This window comes from Ursus americanus, chromosome 26 (genome assembly GCF_024610735.1).
Source record: "Ursus americanus isolate L20-20 chromosome 26, mUrsAme1.1.p, whole genome shotgun sequence".
In the NCBI taxonomy this organism is placed as follows: domain Eukaryota; kingdom Metazoa; phylum Chordata; class Mammalia; order Carnivora; family Ursidae; genus Ursus; species Ursus americanus.
Genome location: NC_142152.1, coordinates 16,676,220 through 16,703,414, shown reverse-complemented (window position 1 = coordinate 16,703,414; position 27,195 = coordinate 16,676,220). Strand labels below are relative to the sequence as shown.

The window sequence follows — 27,195 nt, the reverse complement described above, 5'->3', positions numbered from 1 at the left end:
ATGTGGTCAAAAAGAAATAAATATCTGAGATCTGTTCTTGTGTGGTTTTGATAAAAACTTTAATTTGCTAATTTTTAAATTAAAATTCTGGGACAAAAGACACATATAATTTCAGCAAATATCAGGATTTAACATTGAGATGACTCCTAAAATATCTTCCACAGAAATATTACGGAATAATAAGAGTACCTCTTTAATATGTCAGAAATGAAATATCTCATGGAAACGAGACCACAAGAAATATTTCTTAAGGACCTATCATGTGGCAAGATCTATAACTACTACGACTCAAAGTGTAGAATTAATGTCCTTTCAATCCATTCCAATGACAAACTGCACAGTCTATAGAGGGATGGTGATACAACACTCTAATTTTCATATCCATTAAGGGATTACTACTAAATATGAATTATCAGTGACACTGAATAGCAGGTCCTCCCATGTCCTTTTTCAGATGGCCTGGTATGATTCCTCAGGTTCGTCTTTTTCCTGACTTATAACAGTAATGTGAAGATGGGGAAATACTTAACTACATTGAAAAAATTGCTCCATGTACTTTTTCTATCTGAAAATAAAGAGCTGATCGAAATGAGAGCATTTAAAAAAGCACAATGAAAGTTCTAGCTTTTCACTCAGAAGTTACAAAAGAACATATAAAATGTTGGTACGACACCTATTTGGAGTCTTAATTCCAATGCTATTGGATATTTTTTTTTTTAACTTAACAATAAATGTCTTAAGACTTCATCTCATTCATGTGAAGTAGTAGGGACAAGACAGTACTGGATCAACCAACCAGCCACATGAAAACAGATTAAATCTGATTCCTACTGCATACCAGGTGGATTACAGATCTTGTGTAAAAGGTAAATTAGTAAAAAACAGAAACAAAAAAAACAAACCTTCATGCCTTGGGATAGGAAAAGTTTTCTTAAGTAGGATATAAAAACTACTAGTCATAAAGGAAAAGATCAGTAAATTGCTCCATACTAAAATTAAGAACTTCAGTCAAAAGAAGAGGAGCCGCCCTTCTTAGGAAGAGAATGGAAAGGGAAGGGATAGAATGGGAAAAAATATTTGTAGTACAGAAAGCTGACAAAGAACTCAAACACAGAATATACAAATAAGAAAAAGATAATCATGGAACTAGAGGGTACTATGCTAAGCGAAATAAGTCAGAGAAAAACAAATATCCTTTGATTTCACTCATATGTGGAATTTAAGAAACAAAACAGATGAACAAAGAGGGAGGGACGGAAAAATAAGACAAAAACAGAAAGGGAGGCAAACCATAAAAGACTCTTAACTATGGAGAACAAAGGCTGTTGGAGGGGAGGTGGGGTAGGGGATGGGGTAAGTGGGTGAGGGGCATTAAGGAGGGCACTTGTTCGGAGAGCACTGGGTGTTATATGTGGTGATGAATCACTGGATTCTGCTCCTGAAACCAATGCTGCACTGTATGTTAACTAACTTGAAATTAAATTTAAAAAAAAAAAAAAAAAAAGGAAAAGATAACCAAAGAGAAAAATGGGCAAGAGACTTAAAAGGGACTTCAAAAAGAGGAGCACGTAATAAACGCATTTAAAACCTTCCAATCTCGGGTTCAGAGCAGTGTAAATTAAAACAATGAACTAAGGATCACTGTCTCCTGTCCGTCTGAGCAAGCAGGCAGCAGAGATGGGAACTGATAATACTCCAAGCTGGTGAGAGTTTACAGGATGGGCATTCCTGTGCATGACTGGGGAGAGTACCAAATGGTAACAAACAAACAAAACAAACAAACAAAAACTTGCTAGAAATATTTTTGGCATTATGTGCTGAATCTTAAATATTCTCATAAACTTTGACTTAATGATTGCATTTTTTAAATCTCTAGCCCAAGAAAATAGTGATCACAAAGTTTATAACATTCAGAGGAAACCAAATCATTGTCCAATGAAAGAAAAGTTAAATAAATTATACTAAATATTAGCCTTTAAAAATGATACTTTTGAAGAAATGATATTCCAATAATACATATATTTAATAAAATTGGATAATGTCCAACCAAGAATCAAACAAAATATTCTTTTTATATATTTCCAAGTAGGTAATACAGAATTCTCTCTTTTTTTCTTTTTGAGAGACAGAGAGAAAGCGAGCACACCCATGAGTGGGGGGAGCGGGGGGTAAAGGGGCGGGGGTGGGGGTGGGGCAGGGCAGAAGGTGAGGGACAGAGAGAATCCCAAGCAGGCTCCACACCCAGTGAGGAGCCCGTCGCAGGGCTCAATCCCACCACCCTGGGATCATGACCTGAACTGAAATCAAGAGTCTGATGCTTAACTGACTGAGCCACCCCAGCATCCTGGTAACACATAATTCTCTTTCTACATGCATACTAAGAGGCTAAGTTAGATACATAATTCTGTTTTCACATTACCTAGTGCTGGAGGATAAGATGTGACCGGTGGATGGAGTCCTGCTCCCGACCCTTGCCCTGGATTTCCAGTGCTTCCCTGGGACACATTGCTCTGGGGCTCACTGGCACTTGTTGCATTGTTACTAGTGCAGGACATCCCACCGCCAGTGTCAGAATCTTCAATATTACCACCGCTGTTACAGCCAGCCCCACACCCTTTCCTTAACCTAGAAACAAACAGCAGAGTAAGCAGCATTATCCCATGATCACTTCAAGATAAACATTCAGAATGTTTAATGTTTAATTTTTTTTTTTAAGATTTTATTTATTTATTCGACAGAGAGAGACAGCCAGCGAGAGAGGGAACACAAGCAGGGGGAGTGGGAGAGGAAGAAGCAGGCTCATAGCAGAGGAGCCTGATGCGGGGCTCGATCCCGGAACGCCGGGATCACGCCCTGAGCCGAAGGCAGACGCTTAACCGCTGTGCCACCCAGGCGCCCCTAATGTTTAATTTTTAACATTAAATGTTTAATGCTGAATGTTTAATGCTACTAATGTTCATCTTTGAAAGTCTTTATGGTGCAATCAGTATTAGAAACAAAAAAAGGGGGCAGCTATGATTTCAAAGAATGGCCTAAGAACTATCCACCCCTTATTCTCACTGCCTCAATTATTCCCAACCTTCACTTTTATATAATCTGTCATCTTTCCCAATCTTTTCACCTTTCCTTAGCCATAAAAAACTGCACATAACGAAACTGCACCATTAAGATGGAAATAGGATTCTTGCCGGTGTCTGTTCAGTGCCTGTGAAGTGTGCAACCCCTGAAAACCTGATTTCTGCTGTAGCACACTTGGAAGAGAGCTGCTGCGATCATTTTTCCTTTTTTTTTTTTTAAAGTGTAGGGTGACCAGCTATCCTGGGTTGTCCACGACTGTCTCAGTTTGGCACTGAAATCCTGCTTCCCAGGACACTTCTCAGTCCTGTGCAAACCAGGACAGTTGGGCACTTTAATCTCTACACTATTTCTCTCAAGGGAAGAGAACTCAGCCTCTTTAAGGCAATTCCAGCACAACAGATAATTTGTGAAAAGAATTTCTTCAAACACCACTCTGGTTTATGTTCTTCTTTGTTTGGATAGGGACTGATGTTAAAATGGTGAGACTTTTTTTTTTTTTTAATATGCCTAGAGGAAAATGCCTAGTTGAGAGTCTGCCACCCTAATCCCACATTCTGTTTTTCTTAAGTTCTGTTATTTAAGGATCTAAACAAAAGCCCATAAGAAATTGAAAAGATACCCTGATTTTTCTTCACCATCCACCAAACAATGATGTTCCTATACTGAACACCGTAATTTACTAGACAAAAGGCATAGAAAAATCCATGTGCACATTTGAAGACACTACAGATCTGATATGAGAGTGATGACTGGATTGTTAAAATGGCAGTAGGAACACATAACTAGGAGTTTCAGCAAGTACACCGTGCTCCCCCTACTGCTAGAATGGAACAAAACAGAAGGTAAGCAACTTGTTCAAGTTTCTTACGTTTTTCTCTATTTTGCTGTTTGTTGGCCACACATCCTAATAGTGGCACTATGTCGCAATAGAGTCAAAAAAGTTAAAGAAAAGAGAACTACTCAAGAGTCTACCAACTGCTGGATCAGTGGCCCTTAACCAGAGTTGTATATGAGATTTATCGAATAAGAGTCTGAAGATAAAAATGCTCAGACTACTTTCTGAAGTTCCTGATACAATAGGTTTATATTGTGTTACGGCATCTGTATTTTTTCTGTAAGCTTTCCAGGTGATACTCATGCAAATTGCCTTGATTAAGAGGTTCACAACACACCACCACTGAAACATGCAACCCCATAGCTCACCTGTGCCAGGTTGACACTATGAAGTTTCTGATATTTCCCAAACTGATAGGTCCCCCAAGGATTTCTTTGAGCTGTTCATGGCTGTCAGAGTAAGAGGTTGTCAGGGGCGAGACAAAGATTGGGTAGCCAATAGGCTGATCACAAGATGAGTTTATCATGTTTCTCAGAGCTTGTTTGGCGTTTTGGATGCTACCTCTCTCTGGGTTACGGTTACGTAGAAAGACAAGCTCTTGCTGTTGCCCTGCCCAAAGACCTCGGACACATTCCTTATTAACCTGAAAACCAAACACATGGGAATTAGCTTAAGGGGCTATGAACGAAGTTCATATAAACAGAAGAATATAAATGGGAGGGATACAAAAGCCCTATGAGAACCAACTGTGAAAAGCAGGAAACAAATACAAGTAGGTCACATTTGAATAGGAGTTCATCAATTTTCCACTGTCACCAGTGGGCTGTTAAATAATAAGCACACATAGAACTCTTTCCCCTGGTCTATCTGGTAAAAATATCAAGTTTTCCAAATTCATAATGCACTGAGTTCTGTAACTGAGATAACAGATATATTTGATAGAAATGAGCAGTAACAAATATTCCGAGTTAAAAGGATGTTTGTAACTTTGCAGGTTGATTAAATGAAGTAGATAAAAAGTGAATCATTATAAACTATTAAAATAAAATTTCAGAAATTATGCCTCCTAAAGCCATGAGATGTTTAAAAAAGCAACAAACAAGGGGAGGTAGGTGGGAGGATGGGATAACTGGGTGATGGGCAGTAAGGAGGGCGCTTGATGGATGAATCACTAAATTCTACCTCTGAAACTAATTTAAAAAAAAAGACAAACAAAAAAACAACAAAACGTAGAAGCTATGGTATTATTTTGCAAACTGGAAATCAGATTAGCAATATGGTGCTGGTGTTTTAAGAAGAGATGCTGCCCAGAGAGCATATGTAACAGATAAAAGACCACCAAAACAGAAGTAAACATTTTAAGACTTTATGGCACAGGAGAAAATTTCAGAGGACAGAATAAATTACAAAATAAATGAAGTGCTCATGAACAATCGAAGCTAATGTAATATTGTCATTTTTTTTCCTATAAAAAGTTTCAATCACTTTTTAAAGTTGGGATAAGGTTATGTAACTTTCATTTTTTTTTCAGACATAAAAAAATGCCTCAAAAATGTACCTTAATGACTCTGAAGCTCAGGTAGCGTCTATTCAGCATGATGATCTTGTATTCGTTGGTACCGTCATCCATGACGTGCCGCAGAGCGAGAAGGGAGGGAGAGTTGGCAAGGACTGCACTCCGCCATGCAGGGTCCCCTTCATGCGCTATTACGAGGTTCTTTTCATGGGACACAATGGCTTCATAGAGCACAGTAGGGTCATCATACTCATCTGGAGAAGTGAAATGATCCTAAACAGAGAAACAAAAAATATATACTTTACAGGAAGAGAAGGACTTCCGGTGGAATGATAGAAAGCTTCTGCAGTTACTAATCAGTCACTAAATGAAAATTCTGAAAAACTGGTTTAATATGAATATTTCATATCCACACATATTGTTATTATAGGAGACAGAGAGTCTTAAATTCAAGCAGGTTAGGAATTAGCTCATTACTGCCATACTACTTTTGTAAATTCTTCAACCCAACCCTCTCTTCTAAGCTTTAAATATTTTTCCAATTTTTATATATTTTCTTTGTTTCTCTCATTCAAATGGGGTTTTACATGTCTCCATTCATAATTTTTTCTCTTAAAGGACTGTCTCACTGGTATCAGTTAAGGAAGGCTAAACTACATAAAAGTTCCCTAAGTTGTGTTTCTTTTTAACGAGGCATTTTTCACATAAAGCCACATCTCTAGAATGATTCCAATATAGCATGTATCTAATCTAGATAAAATAGTAAGATTAAGGGTCCTAGTCCTAAAGAAGCTAGTTGAGTCTTCCCTGAGAAATCTCTTGGCCCATGTAGCAACCACTCCTGCATGCTACAAGCCGTTATTTAACACTTCTCACGTGCGGGATTCTGTGGCAGAGAGCGTGGAGGGAAAAGGAGTATGTGGAACGTACCCCCCCTTCAGAAACCTGCAAATTAACAGAGGATCCAGGACATATGCCCACATAACCATAACACAAATCTGAATTGCTGAAATGAAGCGTAATCGTAGATATTCATAGCTGGGAGGTTGATAAATTTTTACATCCAGGTAAAGTAACTCATTTCTACTCAAGCCAAGTGACCAGACTGTGTGATATCTGAGGGGACACGGGTGAGTGCAGTAAGGCAAGCTCCCCAACGATGCACCTCCATGTCTGGGGACTGGCCTCGAGAATAAAAAAAGTATTCACTGTATATGTAAATAATCTTTCATAATGTAAAAAGTTCTGCAACACGTTTTTCACCTAACTCTTACAAACTCGCCAAGCAGCTTCAGTACATAATACCGGCATTTTGCATATATCAAATCTGAAGCTCAAAGAGACTTTTTTTTAAAGATTTTATTTATTTGACAGAGAGAGAGAGAGAGCGAGAGAGGGAACACAAGGGGGGGAGTGGGGGAGGGAGAAGCAGGCTTCCCGCTGAGCAGAGACCCGACACGGGGCCTGATCCCAGGACCCCGGGACCATGACCCGAGCCAGATGTTTAACGACTGAGCCACCCAGGTGCCCCAAGCAGCTCAAAGAGTCTTAGCTGCTTCCTAGGTTTAGAAAATTAGTAAATGATTAAGCCAGGACTTAAACACATTTTTAAAGAGAATTTATTATTCTGATTAAAAAAAAAACGTTAACTGAAAAACCTGTCAAGTCTAGTTGATGTGATTAGGGAAAGTTACACGATGCAGGTGGTTTTGAACTGGATCTTAAAGAATGCAGACAACTTCAGTGGATGGAGATAGGCACTGTGTGGGAAAGGGAGAGAGCTCCAGGCAAGAATCCTACAGGTGAGCAGCACAGGTCAGTGAAGAACACAAAGGTGATTATAGCCTGAAGTCTCTCTGGGGAATTGGGTTTCTATTATGTTGCCAGGCAGCACTGTGCTGGACATTGGGGAAAGAGTAGTGAGCAAGACAGATACAAGCACTGTCCTCATGGAACTTAGGATCTAGTTAGAAAATACTAAAAAAAAATTTAGAAAACTAGCTTTTAGCCAGATTGTGGAGCATCTCCCTTGTACCTTATCCAGAGTTCTTTTATTGGGCTGACGCACTCCCCTCTCCACTGCTTTGAGCACTGGCTCTTAACAGCTCACAGTTATTCCCTTCTCTTGGAACTGCCTTCAGCTGATGGAGCTGCCTGGGCAGGAAATGCCAGGGGAGGTTTATTCCCACTTGGTTGTGGGGGGGCTCAAGGTACACCAGCTAACTCTTGGTGACACTGACACTCCAGAACTCACTCTAAATCCAGTGGAAGATAGAATTCAGCTAAAACACAGTTTTACTTAGTTCCTTCCCTGTTCTTTCCTGCTTCCCTCCCTTCCTTACAAATTCCCCTGTGGGCACCCTGTCAATCTCTGGCACAGGAATCCTGGACTCTGACTCTGCTTTTAAAGGACGTGGCCTAAGCTAGCATTTACAACTTACAATACCACTATACATCATACACCAACCCTCCTGACCTTTCCTTTAAACACTGAGCTCACTTTCCTATACCAGCAGATAGACAGAGGTCATATGATGTGTTCTCCTTTAGGGAAGGAATCCTATCTTTGTATAGCAGTTTTGGTACAATTTTTGAATGGAGTGTAGAAGTGCAGACATAGGCAACAGTTATACTCTTAATAAAATGGACAAAGTTGGAAATTATTAGGCATGCCAAAATATAGTATGTTGAATCTTGCTCAAATATTTCCTTTCACTGGGCTTAAGAATGTTGGATGAGTATTGTTTTAGAGACAAAGTATTTGGAACAAGCAGATCCCATGAATAGGGAAATGTTTGAATAAACTATAGTTAAAAATTATGTCCTGGAATACTACAGAGCCATTGAAAATGTGAGGTGCCTCTGTATGTGATGACTTAGAAAGTATCCATGTTACATTAAATTGGAAAAAAAAAAAGCATGCATTACAGATCACTTTATGTAGCACAAAGGAAAATATTTGTATATACAGATGGATATGTCTATGAACTCAGGAAAATCAGAAAAGATATGCATCAAATTACTGGCAGTGACTGCTTCTTGGAAGCGCCATACAATGGCATGGGGTGATGGGAATACTTACTCTTGAGTGAAGCTCACTTTTTAACGTTTTTCAAATACAAGGAGAAAATATTCCTAGTTCTGGGAAAAGTTTTCAAAGGCATTTTAAAAATATACTTGACAAGTTATAAGCCAACACACAGGATATATTTTTTTGAAAATAATGAAACTCATTCATTTTACATTCACTGGCTGCCAAGCCTTGTGCTAAGCAATGAAGATATAAAGATTAGTAAAAAATGATCCCTGTCCTTAACCACACATTGTTAAGATTTTCGTCATAGATCACTTAAAAGCCAAACTGGACTTTGATTAGTTTATTTTAGTTCTAACAACCACGTAATCTTCAAAGAGACTAATGAAAAAGGTAAAATAAATAAGGTAAAATGTTTTACAAAATGATTAAACAGAGGATAAGAATAAGAGAACATGTGAAAAAGGCAATTTGCTTAATTTTTCTGAGTTCTGAGTTTTCACCTACCAAATTGGGATGAAAATAATTTTCTGGATGGTGGTGATATGTATACGAGAGCACTAATACACTGTACAATACTGTACAATTACTAAATATCACACAGATTATGACCATTTTTATTTATAAAGTAAAAACATAATACAGTCAATTGGAGAATTAAAAAATTAAAAAAAAAAAGGTAAAGGAAAAAGCAAAAACTAAATACACCTACAAAGTGTGCTAGACACATGTTATCAAGGATGGTCTGAGAGGCAAGAGTTAAGAGAAATTTTATATTTCTGGCTCTCTGGGAACAAAACCTTTTCTTTACATACAATAAATTATACAATTTCAAGTGGCAGTTAGATGCATTTTGACAAATATGCGCACCCATGCAATCACTGCCACAATCTAGATCTCAAACTTTTCCATCGGGGCGCCTGGGTGGCACAGCGGTTAAGTGACTGCCTTCGGCTCAGGGCGTGATCTCGGCGTTATGGGATCGAGCCCCACATCAGGCTCCTCTGCTATGAGCCTGCTTCTTCCTCTCCCACTCCCCCTGCTTGTGTTCCCTCTCTCGCTGGCTGTCTCTATCTCTGTCGAATAAATAAAATCTTTTAAAAAAAAAAAAAAATAAAATAAATAAATAAATAAATAAATAAAAAAAACTTTTCCATCACCCCAAACACTCCTTCCTGTCTTCTGGCATTCAATCTCTACATCCTAAGCAATCACTCATCTGCTTTCTGTGGCTATAGACTAGTCTGGCTTGTTTCAGATTTTATATAAATAAAATTCTACAGTATGTACTCTTTTTATGTCTGGCTTCTGGCGCTATGCATAATGTTTGAGATTCATTCATGTTGTGGTATCTAACAGTAGCTCTGTTTCTTTTTATTGCTAGGTGATATTTTATCATATAGATGTACCATAATTAGTATGTTCATCTGTGGATGGACACTTGAGTTGTTTCCAGTTTGGGGCTATTACAACTAAAACTGCTAGGCACACATGTGTGTAGACATAGACTTCCATTCTCTTAGGTAATTATCTAGGAGGGGAATTGCTGGGTTGTATGGATGTGTATGCATATCCTTTCTTTTAATATATAAGCCTATTGTTCACTTTTGTGGGTTGGGTTTTCATGAGTATATAACTCATGAAATATGTAAGTATGAACTTTGGAGATTACCAGTACTGATTTACAGCTCTATCTTTTCTTGGCCCAAGAGTCCCTCACGGGCAACCCAACATCTGGCTCAAAATGATGCTCAGTAAGTGGTTGTTTCCGGCTACTGTATAGGTCCATCTCACCCCCCTCAAAGGTGTATCAGAATTACGGAATTTCTGCAGGCTGCATTTGCGTTCTCTGTCTTCCCCTCTGCCGCTAGCCCTCCATGGCTCCGGGTTCCTGACTCCAACTCCTTACCCCCACCGTTTGTCACTGTTGTCAGTCAATGGCTAATGAGACTCAGCTGTAGTGTGTAGCCCAAGTGTGTTGGGCCAAATATAAGGTAGAGAAACACTGTCACAGGCAACAATGCAACAGCCAAAAAAACATGTAAGGAATCGGACCTGGCAGCAACAGGTAAGAGCACCTGTAGGGATCGATGGGGCAAAGACCTAAGATACCAGAAAATTCCCTGTGCCTCAGTTTCTTCTCTGCCAGATGGACAGAAAACACCTGTCATAATGTTTACAATTAACTGAAGATGTCGATCTGGAGCTGTTAGATAATCATGCTGTATAAAAGAGAGTATTTCTTACACAGCAGATATATTAATCAGTGTTTTTTTAGAAATTCTGAAGTTTTAATAACATTTTAATCTAAAGTCATTATCTTTTTCATTTAAACACACTGACCTGGCTCAAAACTGTAAAGCTAGTCTGAAATTAGACAACTCTATTTGTTCCCAAATGAATATTTTCTCCATGATCCTCAAAATAGTATTCCATTTTCCACAGAGACTTTCAAATAGTATATCTCTTGTCAGTAATCTCTTAAGTAATACGGGACATTGACTTTATTATAACAGTTTAGATCACAGTAAAATCACTTGAGGAGTAATTCACCCTTTATTTGGGGGGTAAAAAGATTCAAACAGACTTGAGTACAGCAGATGTATTTTAATGAGGCTTATCGTGTGGTCTTTGTCATTAGATCTGATGACCATTGTTAAGTGGAATGATTAGAGTAGCAAGTACAAATACTTAATTTCCTAATATAGTCTTGAAATGATCCAGGGCTTTGGATATGTATTTTGGGTCTGCATTTTAATTTTATTACCCTACTAGGATTACTTAACTAAGGCTAAATAATCTGTCTTAACCCTCTATTATTCTATATATCATGCTACATGAAACTCATAGTTCAGTAACAGCAGCACTCACAACCCTCCTGAGACGTTACCACACTACACTGGGAGTTAGCTAACATTCGCCTACACAAGAGGCTTGAATTACAATTATGTGACATGTGAGGTCAAAGCAAGAATTGTAAGGGACAGAGAGTTTTATTTCTAGTTTGTCACTGCTGACAGTTTTCAGGTTCATGTCCAGATCAGTCACTCTCTAATATAAATATTCAAATTTACCCTTAGAAACACAGGTCCAGGCTTCTAAGATCTAGTATCTTGCCATAAATCAAGTTTTTCTGTGTTTCAAATAATATTTCTCAAAAGGTTCCTAAGAAACGTAATTTGGAAGTCAAATGAAGAAGTGCCATTAAACACCAGTAATGCATTATAATTCTCCTCTTCTTACCTGATGAAGTTTAATGGACATGCGGATTCCCGGGACTACTACTTTCCTTAGCAATTCCATGTCCGCGAAGATCCACTCATCTCGAATTGAAGAAATACGGAAATCTCCCTTAAATAGGGCATGCAATCCATAGAGGAATGACTCTAAATTACTGTTAGGATTGGAGATAAAAGTTTACATATTTTGACAAAGAACTTCCATTACACTGATTCTTACATGTGGTTGTGCATCAGAATCGTCTGGGAGTGCTTTGCAAATACAGAGTCTGATGACTACACTAATGTCAGAACCCCTGAGTCAGACTCACAAGGGACAGGGGCCCTGTGATCTGGGCCCTTGTTTACAAACCACTATAATAGTAAGTCCATGAAAATAAATAACAGACAGAGAGTATATAAGTCATAAAAACTTACAGAGGGCCTAGTGGAAAACATGTAGTAATCACAAATGAAATTAATAAATATGTAGTATTTCTTAGTTCTAATTCATTCAGATGCATATGTCAAGAAATTCAGCTTAAATTTATACTCCCAAAAATCTAATGTACTATATTAACTATAGTAAAAGCATAAATGCTCTGGACCAAAAAAAACTACAAGGAAATATGGAAAAATAAAAAGAGGTAACTCATTAGAAAAACAGATGTAAAATGGGAGGAGACCAATCAAACTTTATGGGTGATTATTTTTTAAAATGTCTTAAATCCATTAAATTCTTATTATCAATAGTTACCCATACAAGTGTGATTTTTAAAGGCCAGCTATTAACCACTTGGGAGAACTCAAATATGTTTAGCAAAGGATCTATTAAAAAACTATCAGAAGAGACTTTTGCAATAAATTAGCACAGAATGCTTCCATGAAAAGCTATTTCAGATTTTTCAGATTTACGTTATACAGCTTCTCCTACTCTCTTCCTGAAAACAGAAACGTCTTCCTTACCTGGACATATGGTGAGATGCGGTCCCCAAAGCTCTCCGTCCCAGAACACAAAGTCCGTAACAAAGAGTCACCAGGGATGAATCTTTGTCTACATCCAGTGGCTTTAAAAAACAAAGAACATTAGTTATCAGAAAGGTATAAAGGTATTTAACAAATTGGAAGACAGCTAATAAATCAGAGGATGAAGAACTCAACTAATATATAATTTCTAGGTTTTTAAATAGTTCTAATGAGAAGAAACATAACAAATCAGTATAAAATGAAGTATGAATGTATAGGAGGAGTTTCTCTGAAACCTTTAAATAAAATCTAATGCTTTATAATACTGGAACATACTTTTAAAAAAACGGACTTTTATAAAGTATTAGGATCTTAGCAAAACATCTCAAACTACTTACTGCCATACATCATTACTGATAATGTCTTCTCCTGAAAATACAATATTCTATCTATTAATTAGTTGTTTCTGGACATAACCTGGCAAGCAGGCTGTTAACAACAGCCACATTAGCCTACTAGTAACTATTAGCAGAGTAAAGAAAATCAAACTGATGTCTGTGGAATACTGCTTCCCCTCAACCTCCGAATTTCTTTTTAACAACTGAAGGTTCTCTCACCCAGATGGTCAGAAAGGAGGAGGTCTGGAAAAACTGACCTCATAATAATCAATGGGGACATTCTTTCCATCTCTGAAGAAAATGCACTCAAAGAGTTACAAATGAAGTACACAACCTCTACCTTTGCTCTTCGGGAAGAGCAGTACTCTATCCAGTTGAGGTAAATCACACAGAAACTCTCCCTGGATATGCCAGCCAGTCGATGGTCATAGTCTTCATCAATATTTGGATTAAATGTTGGGTCCACATCAACGTAATTTCGATCTGCACACAGACGTAGTCCTTCCTGCATTGTCTCATTGGCTAGCCACTCCTCCAGTTTAGAAGATGTTGTAACATAATAAATGATACCCTAATGGGGGAAAGATTAAAAAAAAAAAAAACAGATTAAGTTACAGTTTGAATTAACTCCAATTCCTCATTAAATACATTCCAATGGTTTATACTGATTGTATAACTAAAAAATATTTTATTCTAGCTCAATACTCTAAGAATACATTTTAGGAATGCTGTAAAAAATATACCTCAGGCCTTTCTGGGTGAACAGTTAGTTTAATACTTTAGGAGTCACAACCATAAATTCATTAAGACAAATTCAAAACAACTCTTTTTCTATTGATTTTAGATCTTTTGAATTTAGGACATTTTAAGAGAGGTAGAAAAACTTTACTGTGATGCACTTCTCATAGAAAGTTATTAAATCATCTTGTGATGCTAGGTCAAGTTATAGAAATATAAGAGTAAAGCAACAGAAATATATCTGTTTAGAACCAGAGACAGAAATTGCCATATACACACAGAGATGCACAGCATGTAAAAAATGCAAAATCAATCTGTTTAGCTTCCTGAGGTTGGGTTTAACCAACGATCGATTATAAGACAAACACTCATCCCAATCAGCACAAATAAAGTGATACACAGAGGCAGTAACACAGATACGGAAAATCCAGATACGGGTCACTAAAATTTACCACACATTTCCCTCTTCAAAATACTGGCTTTGCCTGCAAGCTGCCAAATCACAGCTTTGCTGTAATCTTGTAAAATCTTTAGCAAAGACAGAACATCAGTACAGTAAAGAACTAACCTTGCCCAAAGAGAGGTTTGGTCTTTGCCCTTGGGTCCTGGGAAGTAACTTCTACTCCCTTGGAATGTCTTGCTTGCTTAAGTCTTTGTTCACCTATGAGCTTAGAGCCATGACCTCTGGAGGAAGTGGATACTAAGGCTGGTCATGAGGGTAGTCAACCACATCTAAGTGACCATGCCACAGTAAAACTCTACACACCAAGGCTCAGGTGAGCTTCTTTGGTTGACCACAGTCTGTGAGTACTGTCACACATTGTTGCTGGGGAGAAATGGGCATTATGTGCACAACTGCACTGAGAGAAGACAACTGGAAGGTCATGCTTTGGTGTCTCTGGACCCTGCCCTATACGCCTCTTCCCTTGGCTGATTTTAATCTGTATCCTTCCACCATAATAAACCCTAACCATGAGTGTAATGGCTTTGCTGAGTTTTGTGGGTCTTTCTGGCTAATTACTAAACCAGAGACTAGTCCTTGGGGACCCCAAATTGCAGCTGGTGTCATGAGTGAGGGTGGTTTTGGGGACCTCCCAAATCTTGCAGTACTTTTATTCAGGTCACTGAAAGCAGTGCAAAGCAGTAGTTAACAGCAAGGGCTGTTGGAGGAGTTGGACAAGCCTAGATTTTAAATCCCTAACTCCACTTGCTAATTAGAGGGCACTGGGAAGGTAACTTCTGATTCTTGTTTATTTGTAAAACAGAGATGTAATATTCCTTCAGAAAACTGACACATATACGTATATGTATGTGTATTCCTTAGTCCAGTGCCTACAACATACAAGCTACATATGGTAGCTATTATCCATGAACAAATGGAATAAGTTCCACTAAAGATAGAAACAGTAATACCTTGGTAGGTATACTTTGCTGACTTAATGGATACTAGAGAATTTTTTTAAGTAGACTCCCACTGGGCATGTAGCCCAAAGTGGGGCCGGAACTCACAACCCTGAGATAAGACCTGAGCTGAGATCAAGAGTTGACACTTAACCAACTGAGCCACCCAAGTGTCCCAATACTAGAGAATTTAAATCACTACTTAGAAGCAAAGCACAAGTAGTTTAAAAAAAAAAAACCTCTTTTCCAAGAAGAACGTAGAACAATGAGAAGATCTAACTAGGCACCCACCCTTACCTTGACATAGTAAGTGGTGAGTACTTTCCGAAGGTCAAAGACTTGAAGCATAGAGGCAGCACTATTGTCAGTGATACTATAACCCTCCAGAATATACTTAGTGACTATCACTTCCCAAGCTAGCCAGCGCTGGCTAAATGCAGCATTAAATGAAAGCACATGAGGAATATGGCCAGGTTCACAACAGCAAAATCCTTCATCTTCTTCAACGCCTTCAGTAATGGCCTCCACTTCCCGCTGTTGACAGTAAGTACCTTAGAGAGAGAGAGAGAGAGGGAGAAACCACTGTATAAGGGGAGAAAAAAAACCACATAATGTAGAAAACGAATGCTTCAAAGACACAAGAAACTTGGGAAAAGAAAAAAACACCTTTTATGGTAATTGAAAGTATGTGACTGATCTGCCTTGGATTGTTCACTAACAAACTGCAGGAAGCTCTGGAAACCACGCATATTATACATTCACTTCCTGCAGAATCACAACATGCATTAGCACAGTAAAGGTTCTGAAAATTATGCAGTTACCTTCTTAATTTTCACTTACTGATTCCAAACTTTTCAAATTTGGGTTTACAATTGCATTCATATCAAATGAAGGCCAATGAGCAAAGGGACACATCATGATGGTTTGAGTTAATGCAGTAAGGGAAGAACGGATTTAGAAGTGAATCACTGCGGGGCACACAATATAGACAGACATGCAGAACTCAAAAGAATGTGAACTCTACTTATCAGTACCATGTCCATGTGGCAAGCAGAAATATTATATACATATATTTGGATATATAAACTGTAATGGTTCATGATAATTTAATCTTAAATCTGTAATTGTTTTTTTCTGTTCCCAATTCCAACAGTAACTGGGTACAATTACATTATTGGCATTTGAAGCTTACAGGCTGATAAAGTTTCAATGAGGTATGAGCTCTGATTATTCAACACTACCAAACAATTCTTTGAAGTTACATTCTTTTATACAAGATATCAAACAGACATTCCCTGCATTAGTGTTACTGAAGTAAAAATACAAAACCAGAATAAATACAGATTATTACACCCACAGCAATCTAGTGCCAGTAAAATATCATCTGTCACATTAATTTTAATTCTGTTCTGTGGCCTTGTTTCCACTTAATTAGCAAATTCCTTAAATTTCTGTAAGGACTATAAAGGGATTGCACTTAATTTTATAAAAGCACATATTTAGGTTATATTATAATAACTTATATGGACTTCACAATTTTTTTTTCCTTTAAAGAGAATATATACACCAACCATGTTTGAAAAACACTGCTTTTTTTTTATAATTTATTTGAGAGAGAACACAAGTGGAGGAAAGGGCAGAGAGAAGGAGAAGCAGACTCCCCACTGAGCAGGGGAGTGCAGGGCTCGATCCCAGGATACCAGGATTCTGACCTGAACCTAAGGCAGATGCTTAACTGACTGAGCCACCCAGGTGCCCCTGAAAAACGCTGCTTTGAGAGAAAGAGATGCCATGACAACTAGCCCCAGCCGGTGGTGGTGCTATAAAAGATAGAGGCAGAAGAGCTAGGCTCGGTCGGACTAATGAGCTGTATTGTTTAGCACTCCAGAACTCTCAAAATCTTACCATTTCACTTCCTGTTTGATTACACTGCTGAGCACTTCCAGAACAACGTCACACAGTGGTGAGAAGAAAAACCCTGGCTTGAACCTGACGTTAACAGGAACGCCTGCTGCAGGTGATCTTCACACATGCTCATGACCATAGGTTTATATGTACAAACTTTTTTTTTTTCTTCAGAATAAGGATATGTATACTTTTAGAAAGTATTTTTCAAACCAAGAATGGAAATGAAATTCAATCAAATGTCTTCTGGCATCTTCTGAGAGGATCATATTTTGTTGTTTTTCTCTATAACCTATTAATTTGCTAATACTTCAAAAATAAAAATGAAATGAAAATGGCTCAACTATTGAGAGGTATTTAAGAAAAAAAAAAGGACTAATTTCTGCTTATTCTGGGTCCTGAGGATTTTTGAATCTAAGGTCTCATGTGAATTAAAACTACACTTATTTTTTAGCCAGTTTAGCCATATTTTTACATTGGTACTACAGTGGCTTTGTAAAAAGCCTGGAGAAATTTTCCTTCTTTATCCATATGCTAGAATAGGCTAGAGAGGGCAAACGAATTATTCAGTTTCTAGAAGAAATATCCTGAGGCTGGGGTTTTAAAACTGCGGCATGAAGCTGGGTCTGTTCCTTAGATTTTATGTTATTACTTTTTTATTTTGTCATCTTTCTGGAAGGTCAAAGGTTTTTAAGCAAAGGAGATGACATAATGAGAGCTGTATTTTGTGCGGATCACTGTGTTAACAGCATAGAAAATCTCTGTGGCAAGAGGGAACTGGAGATTTTGACATTTACTCAGAAGACAGAATGAGATCTTGTTCAGAGCAGCAGAATAAAGTGAACAGAGTAATTAATTAATGTGGGACATTTTTACTCTACAAACCCAAGAATATTTTCTACCCCAACACGCCCTAGTAATACATTTTGCTTAGGAAATGAAGTCAACGATAAACGTAGGAGTTAATATTAGCAATTGAAAAAAGAACACTGAGACTCGGAAAGGGATTCTAGAATATCTATAAGGAACTATACCAATTGTTTCCTGGATTAGCTATGCCTTTCAGTCACTTCATAGTGAATATTGTCGGTAAAACTAATACTGGCAGTGATGAAAACTAGACATGTTAAAAGTAATTTAAGTAAAAACCGAGAAGAATTCAATCAGCATATTATACTTTTGACCTATAAAGTCTGACCTGGAAAACTGCACTCGGTCGAACTAACATTTACAAACAGAAAGTTAGCATTGTAGAAGCTGTAATAAAAAATTTTTGATAGACAAAAAATGATTGATAAATCTATGACATAAAATTTACATGGAAAGAATACTGAGAATATCAGTAAAATAAAAATGGAAATGAAATAAATATAAAGGGATTTAACCAAGACATACAGGAAACTGATCACGAAATTTGTTTAGCTAAATGTCAAATGGCATTTAGCATCCACTACAAGAAACATAAAATCAATGAATTAAATTGGCTTAGTGGAGAATAGCCCAGAAAACACATCAAAATGCTCAGGAGATCCAAATATCTGCCTAGTAACATACTGACACTCTTAATATTTTGAGAGGCAGGAGGTAGACGGGACAGGGACTAACACTCTGAAGGAAAGAAAATAACCAAAGATCACAAGATCTGAGCAAGAATATAATCATACCTCATGAGAATTCTGGAAAGCAGAGAAAGGAGAAACAGCTCCATCATTTAATCATTCTACAAAATTAACTAATTATGAATTACATGCTAACTGATGAAACAGTAACTAGATACATAGTAATGAATGAAGCAGATAGGATTTCTGCCCTTGAGGAGCCTATAATCTACACCAAAGTTTTGCAAAATACAGTCTTGAGCCAAATCCAAGCTAAGAATGGTTCTTATATTTTTAAAGCATTGTTTAAAAAAAAAAAAAATCAAAGAAAAATATTCAACAGAAAATGTGCATGCCTCCAAAAGCCTAAACTATTTACCATCTGTCCCTTTATAGAAAAAGTTTGCCAACCCCTGGGCTAAAGAAGAAATAAACTTTGAACAAACACAAATAAATATGAAATTATGAAATTATAATTATGCTAAGTGAAGAGGTAAAAATGGCAAAATGAGAGATAATCATGTGGGACAGGTGGTTAGAGAAGGCTTCTCTGAGAAAGTGATATTTAGGCTAAAGCTTAAAGATAATTAAGGAATTAGCAGATGGGAGATTGGTGGGAGGAAGGGAGATGGCTGGTACTTTCTAGGCAAAGAGAAAGGCAACAGGAAGTCCTTAGTAAAGAATTCAGCAACGTTAAGACCCTGAAGGAAGTCCAGTGCGGCTAGAGTGAGTGAGGATGAAGGTATAAAGTGGAGCTGGAGAAACTGGCAAAGACCAGATCACAGCGTGGTAGAGCAGGTTAGGAGTTTGAATTCTATTTTAAGTGCAATGGAAAGCCACAGACAATTTTAAGCATGAAAGGGACATGATCAAATTTGCCTCAAAGAAAAAAAAATCAATATGGCTAAGTGAAGACTTACAGATATACCTCTTGCTATCCACATCCACCACAAATTGTACTGTGTTCCCCAATCAGTTTGTTTTGTTTGGCAAATGGTAAAAAATTTGTCCAAAATTTTATTTGAATCTACTCAGTACCAGAGGCTGAAAGTTGGGAGAGTGAGAATTTGGATCGGTTTCTGATTTGGAAAATTTCTGACCAATATGGTGAAATGAGCACATCCTAAGAAGGACCCTCTTCCAATTCACACAGACAGAAATGCTAGATAAAACAGCTTCCCCACATACATTTGTTTAAAAAAAAAAAAATTAAAAAACAAAGGTGAAATCTTCAGGTACCAGCAATTTAAAAAGAAGTTAAAGTCATGGCAGTAGTAGGTGTAGTGGTGAGATGAGGGGGTGCTGACTTTTGCATGAGTCCAGCTGGATTAGATTTAACATCAGGCAAGACTCTAGAGAGATGGAATTAAGGTCCTGGGCTCTGAAGGAGAGGCAGAAACAAGCCATAAAACAAGAATTGGACATTTTGAAAGACAGAGACTGGATGACAAACAGAGCACAAATGAATAACAAACATCAACATTTACTGCCTTAATCTGAGTGTCACACAAGTATAATCTTAATTCCAGTGAATGGAATAATTCTAGAAAAGTACTTGCTCCATTAACAAAGATATTACCTAACAAAGTTCCGAAGATATTACCTAACAAAGATCCAAACCTTCGGATTCAACATCAGTGTGAAAGTCAAGCTGTAGGGTTTAAGTCGGATTGGATGCTGTAGTTATTAGCCTATTTTATGAGCCATCTTGGGCCTATCTGGTTTGAACTGGCTTCTTGTGGCAGCTTCGTTTTGGAGTACCCTTAGGATAGGCCTCTGACTTTCCCGAAAGCTGGCCCTGGCTTCCTCTTTACTCACCTCCAGGAATCCTGTTAGAACCTAACAACTGCCTGCTCTAACAGCTGCAGAACACTGTGAATGCACTGAATGCCGCTGACTTGTTCACTTAAAAACTGTGATTTTACCGTTATGGGAACTTTGTTTCAAAACCAGAATCTGCCGAAGACAAAGGCATGGTGTCTACACGAAAGTACTTGGCTGGCTACACGCAAAACAGCATTCTGTGCTCCAGCCGTCTAACAAATACACGCGACCGGTCCCAAAGAGAATGGCAAGAGAGCAAGCACAAAACAACAGTAATTCAACATCGCCAGGAAAATAGTGACTTACGCAAGAATGATGCTACCTTCACATATTTTAGCATACCACAAAAATGATTTTTCTCTGAATGTGAATTTTGGGAAAAAATCTAATAATTGCTCTTTTAATAACTCTCCTCATTCCACAACTCTAAAGGATCTAATTTTATGCTAATTTTTAATCTGAGATGTAAACACATAAAACTTGGATGTGACAGGAATATGTTACAGAAATAAAAGGTGAGTATCTTACCTCTGAATTCAAGTCCCCGCAGCTGGAAAGTGACCAACCCATTGCCTATCTCGATAAGGTGTACTAATGCATTGAGGTAGTCAGAGGCAAGAATGAAACAGTCCCCTGTACTGTAGTTTCCCCATCGTCCTAGGAGCAAATCACCACAGAGACTGTGTTGTAGGGATCTGGTTAAATGTTCATAAAAGATGGAATTCAGATTGTTGTCATCTGATCCTATAAGAAGGAATTAAATATGTTACATTTTACTGTAAGTCTTCATTATATCAACAAACAAGATCATTAAAAATATTAGAACTAATTTCCACTTAGGATTGTATTATATTTTTTTGACAAGGAAAATAATTTTAACACCCTTATAATTTCTATATAAAAATGAAACACAGGGTAATGAGAAAAGTTTCAAAATTTAGAGTTAGAAGTCACATAACTTCTCTGATCTCTGGCTCCCATACATAAAATGTGAGAACTAGATTAGATGAAATCTAAGGATTTTCACCTCTTCAATAACCATGACCTCTTCTATCACTATTCAATGAACTCCAACTTATAATGAAAACCATACAAGAGAAATGAAAAAAAGATAAAAAGAATTCAGAATTAGAACAAAAAGATACATTAATAAAGAAAGTGGGTAAAGGAATACAAAATTTGAACAAACAAGAAAGGCCAAAAGGAATAGAAGATCATTAGTCAAAAAAACAAACAAACCAAACAAAACCTCCCCAAAACAACAAAAAACCCTGAATATTAAGATGGCTAAAACTAGCTTAATAGAAATAAACTGTATATATAGAAACAGCAGCAAAGAACCTAAAAAATTTATTAGAGTCATCCTTTAAGAAAAAAAGTTAGGATAAAACTAACCATCTTTAGAAGTGACCCAGCCAAAGCAATAACCTGTAAACAGGTGCCCATAGTATAATACCGCAGGAAGGCAAAATACACAAAGCTTACTATTTTAAACTTAGCCTAAACAATAAAATAATGAAAAGGGTACTCCAGATACTAATTCAGTAAGATGGTCATATCTAATGCCTTGTCTGCCCATTATAGAAGTGTGCGTATTAATTCAGGACATGGTCTTTTTGATACGCGGGCATCACTAGCATCATGAGAATTCTAAGCCCCTTATACAAGGACATACTAGAGCTGAGATGGTTGTTTTATCTACCAGAATGTGATAATGACAGGCATTATTATCAAGTAACTAGTCCTACTTAATCCAATTTCATAATTATAAAACTATCTCATTATTGTTAATTTAGTGTCTCAAATAGAGCAGTTGAAGGAATCAGCAAGTGAAGGAATCTGAGTCAAATGGATACAAATACTCCAGTCATGTGAGAGTAAGATTTCTTTTAGTAAATTAATACACTGAAATTCTGGTTACTTTCTTATGGTTGGGTTAGTGAGATTCACCCTCTGTGTGTCAGATTACTAACAGGTGGACAGACAAAAGGATGTCTCCCAAACGATGAAACTAAGGAACCAGACTTTAGACAATGGTACCACCACCAAAATGCCATCCGTTGAAGCTCTATCTTGAGGGCTATTTGGCTGCCCCATATGACATCTCTACATTCAATAAACTAAATGAAATTAAATGAATATTTACCTAAACATCCAGGAAAGCAGGGGAAACAAATATATGAATACACCTGTTGGTCAGACTGCATACTCTTTGATACACTTGACCAGTTTTACTTTAACTGTTCTACTTTTTAACCTGTTTAAGAACAATTTTTGAATGGCATTTTTTTATTCCTATGAACACTCTTAAAATGCATTTTATAAAAGATAGGTACATACAATGTAGATACTTGAATTCACACTTTGCTAAAGCAGAACAAGAAGCAAAGGATATACAGCCTTTAAAAAATGCCACTTGGAACTCACGGAGGATTCCCAACAAGTTAGGAGTGAACTATATATATAATAAATTCCTTAGACTTGCTTCTTTACTCACAAACAGAGCTTTTACCTGGATTTCTATCGAGCTGGGAAGCCAATCTGGTATTTGAATGATCCACCCGTTTTGTGCTGAAGAAGGCAAAACAGAACATTTTTAGTAACCTTTAATTAAAAAGGAGAAAACTGTACAATAGAAATATTATCACTTCATGAGCGTACTTTTAGGGATAAGGTTTTTTTATTCTCCTACCTCCATTGTACATAAACACATCAGTTATTTCCTAACTGGTGTTTCATTGAACAGGGTGTAGAAAGACATTAATGAGTTTAAAGTCCCCCCCCCCCAACTGATCAGGATGAAACATGAGTACTACATGCAGTTCTTAGAAATACACAGTTCATGAAACATTCTGTGCAAGGAGAACGTGCATTTATTAACGTCTAGTGGTATAGTGTTCTTAGAACAGTGGTTTCCAAAATGTGGTCCACAGAACCCGAAGCAGGGAACTCAAGACCATTTTAGGGAGTTTTTCAGACCATAATAATTTTCATAATAATACTGAGCTGTTATTCGCTTTTTTCATCGTGTTGACAACGTAACAGTGGATAAGGCTACTGGCACTTTAACATGAATCACGACAGTGGCACCAAACTATTTTTCACCGCCAAATACGCACAAGAAAAAATTAACAAAAATTCAATTTTTGCTTTAAGGTGTCTTTAATAAAGCAACAAAAAATTAATTTTATTAAATCACAACCCACCCCTCAGTACAAGTCTTTTTAATATTGTGTGCAGCAAAATACACATAAAGCACTTCTGCTGCATTCTGAAGTGGGATGGTTGTCTCAAGGGAAAGCATTCGTGTAGTTGTTTGAATTGCAAGCTGCACTAGCTCTTTTTTTCATGGAACACCATTTTTACTATGATTATTCAGACTTGCATACTTCACAGACATTTCTCAAAAATGAAGAAAGTGAGTCCGTCCTGTTGCCAATAACAAAATTCAAGTTTCTAAGCAAAAATCAGAATTTGGGAAAATGTATATATATTTATCAATAAGCTTGATAGCTTAGCAATACTTTTCTTTAGAATTGGTGGTGATGTGAATGAAAACATTTTTATTATTATATAATGAAACGTATCAAGATCTTGATTAAGATCAAGAATTGTAAGATCTACATTACCCAGTGAACCAATATTTTCTAAACGATCAATAAATGCTGTTATAAGATTATGCATGGGTAAAAGATCCATTCAAAGTGTAAAACGTATCAGTAGATTTTGATGTAACACAGTTCCAAAAATTCATGGGGCCAAGGGCCCTGCTCAGCAACGAGCCTGCTTCTCCCTCTCCCTCTCTGTCTCTCAAATAAATAAATACAATCTTTGAAAGAAAATAAATAAAAATAAAAGCAATCAAAACCCAGCAGATTCAGGAAAAGATCTTTACCTCACCCTCAACTGCTTGCTTGTATCATGAAGAGAGCTATTAACAGAGACTTCTCTTTACCTAAGAAACTTATCTACATAATGGGGCAACCTTTGTTTTCCAAACACCTCCTTTCACCTTCTTGCTAATGATCTTTCTCCCCTTTGTATCCTAAGACCCTTACCTCTCTTCTTAGTTCACAGAAGCATCATGTTACCTGTCTTTGGAATTTCCATGTCTATGTGGATTCCCCATATGTGGGCATTAAATTCGATTTTCTCCTGTTTATCTGTCTCATGTCAATTTGACTCTTAGTTGAGCTAGAAGGACCTTGAAGGGCAAAGGAAATTCTTCTTCCCCAACAACAGATATGGTTTTAGACTCTATATTCCAACTAATCTTTAGGAAACTACCATGTGTCGAGTTTAAGTGAAGGATCCAAAAAAATATCCACAATTGTCTAAAAAGGCTATTAAAATACTTCTTTCCTTTCTAAGTATGTGTGTCTGTGTGAGGCCAGATTTTCTTCATATACTTCAACTAAAACAACATATTGCAACAACAGATTGGCTACAGAAGCAGATATGAGAATCCAGCTGTCTTTTACTGAGCAAGACATTAAAGAGATATATAGAACTACAAAAACAGTGACACTTTTCTCACTGATTTTTTTTGTGGTGGGATGGAAAATACAGTAATTTTCATTACAAAAATATTTATATTAACACAACAAATTTATTGTTGCTATTTTTAAACTAATAAACATTTGAATTTTTCTGGGTGTTGATTTCTAATATAGTAACAATCTATAGATAAAACCTATATCAGCAAAAACTCTTTGGAGACTTTAATAACTGTGAAGAGAGTAAAGGGGTCCTGAGACCAAAACTGCTGCCACAGACATTATTTTGGGCTCAATTTAAGTTAGCTGAGAAGAATAGAATATAAATAACACTGAAATTCATCAAAAAGAGAAACACCACACGTGGTTTTTGATAAAAGACCAGAGCAAAAGCTTCAAATTCCCAAGCTAGTCCACTGTTTAAAAGGTGAGACTAGGGGCGCCTGGGTGGCACAGCAGTTAAGCGTCTGCCTTCGGCTCAGGGCATGATCCTGGCGTTGTGGGATCGAGCCCCACATTGGGCTCCTCTGCTATGAGCCTGCTTCTTCCTCTCCCACTCCCCCTGCTTGTGTTCCCTCTCTCGCTGGCTGTCTCTCTCTCTGTCAAATGAATAAAATCTTTAAAAAAAAAAAAAAAAAAGGTGAGACTACTACTTTCACCTATTAAATACACTAATGTGTGAAAGTATAGAAAGAAAAGAAGCAGTCCTGGAGCTGGCCAGTAGAATTAAAAAGCAATATAAGCTCTTTGTGAATCAATATATTAATACATGTTAAAAGCCTTAAAATGTTTAGTCTACATGACTCGGTAATTCCCCTTTTGGATAATCTTTCTTAAATTAAAAAAAAAAAAAAGAAATTTGGAGAGATTACATATAAGGATAGTTAGCAGGCATCAGATGAAACAGCTAGCCAAAGGAACTAAATCTAAATGGAGAAAATACTTTATGCACAAAGATGGTTATTAAAAAGTTATCCTCGTGAAAAACCAGAAATAATCTATAGAAAATTTAGCTCTGCAAATAGCTATTTCTAAGAAAACTATGAGATAACTAATTATGACTGCTATAAGGAAATAACATTGTATAGCATGAAGCTTCAGAGTAGTATTAATGTGAAACCAACTCAATGAAAGAGCATTATAAGAAAAAGGACAGCAAAATGAGAATATCCAACAAAAACCAAGTTTTAAAAAAATCTTAGAAAAACTGGCAGAGAAAAATACAGAATAGTTATCTGACTCTTCTAATTTTATATGATTTTGAAACTTTAAGAGTATTTATAAAATAGTTTTAGCAAAATATTTCAACACAAAAAATTATTAGCCATGAATTATTATAATAATGCTGTTGATAGTTTTTCTTAGCAAAGAATAAATAAAATCAGCTTTCAAATGTTTTATTGTACTCACTTATAGTCTCTCTCCCAGAATTTCACAGGTCGAACATATGAAGTGATGAATATTGCACTTCCCAGAAAGGGATTTAGAGGAGTAGAAAAAAAGGCAGATACAGCAGCCTGAACAAACAACATGGCTGAATCTATGAAAAAAACTGGTTAAGGATTTTAACATTCATTTGAGTGAGCACACTCGTGTGCACACACACACACATACACACACACAAATACATCTCACAAACGTACTGTGATTACAGCAACGAGAACAATGAGGCTCATCAGAGGAATACAAAAGGGGGTGTCACTGGACAATACAAGAGGGTACAAGCGAAAAGACACAGCCAGGAAAAGTACACCCTGGCAACATGCTTTGAAGGGAGTCAAATAAATATCTGCTAATATGTATTTGGTGTAAGTCCATACATTAACTCTTGAATAAATATGCTTGGGTTTTATTTTCCAAAAGATCAAACTAAAATTTACAGACACAGAAAGTCTGCATTTCAACATCCATGTGGTCACTAACCTTTACTTTTATTTAGACAGTACTTTTAAGAAATGATGAGAATAGAAAATTTTAAACATACTTCAATTACAATCACGATTATGAAAAATGTTTGTACCTTCATTCACTTAAAAATATTTCTAAACATTTTGTATTTATTTAAAAATTCCTAGACTTAACTACTTACATATGTAAACATAAAATTTTCAATCAGCATTACTTAATTATAAAACCTTGATAATGTCCTCATGTTCAGATATCTGTGGGTCACAGATGTTAATACAAG

General features: G+C 36.9%; 1 protein-coding gene across 11 annotated transcripts in view; it reads right to left on the bottom strand.

Moving 5' to 3' along the window:
• Positions 1 to 27,195, bottom strand: part of PCNX1 (pecanex 1) — a 167,489-nt gene that overhangs the window by 7,178 nt on the left and 133,116 nt on the right. For all 11 annotated transcript variants that reach the window (XM_087856073.1, XM_045807892.2, XM_045807895.2 and 8 more), the window contains 10 exons: positions 26,418 to 26,547; positions 23,024 to 23,082; positions 21,040 to 21,255; positions 15,482 to 15,735; positions 13,386 to 13,616; positions 12,648 to 12,748; positions 11,707 to 11,857; positions 5,472 to 5,702; positions 4,282 to 4,556; positions 2,420 to 2,625 (listed from right to left, as the gene is read on the bottom strand). In XM_087856073.1, coding sequence (XP_087712199.1) covers positions 2,420 to 2,625; positions 4,282 to 4,556; positions 5,472 to 5,702; positions 11,707 to 11,857; positions 12,648 to 12,748; positions 13,386 to 13,616; positions 15,482 to 15,735; positions 21,040 to 21,255; positions 23,024 to 23,082; positions 26,418 to 26,547 — 1,854 coding nt within the window. The remainder of the gene's footprint in view (positions 1 to 2,419; positions 2,626 to 4,281; positions 4,557 to 5,471; positions 5,703 to 11,706; positions 11,858 to 12,647; positions 12,749 to 13,385; positions 13,617 to 15,481; positions 15,736 to 21,039; positions 21,256 to 23,023; positions 23,083 to 26,417; positions 26,548 to 27,195) is intronic.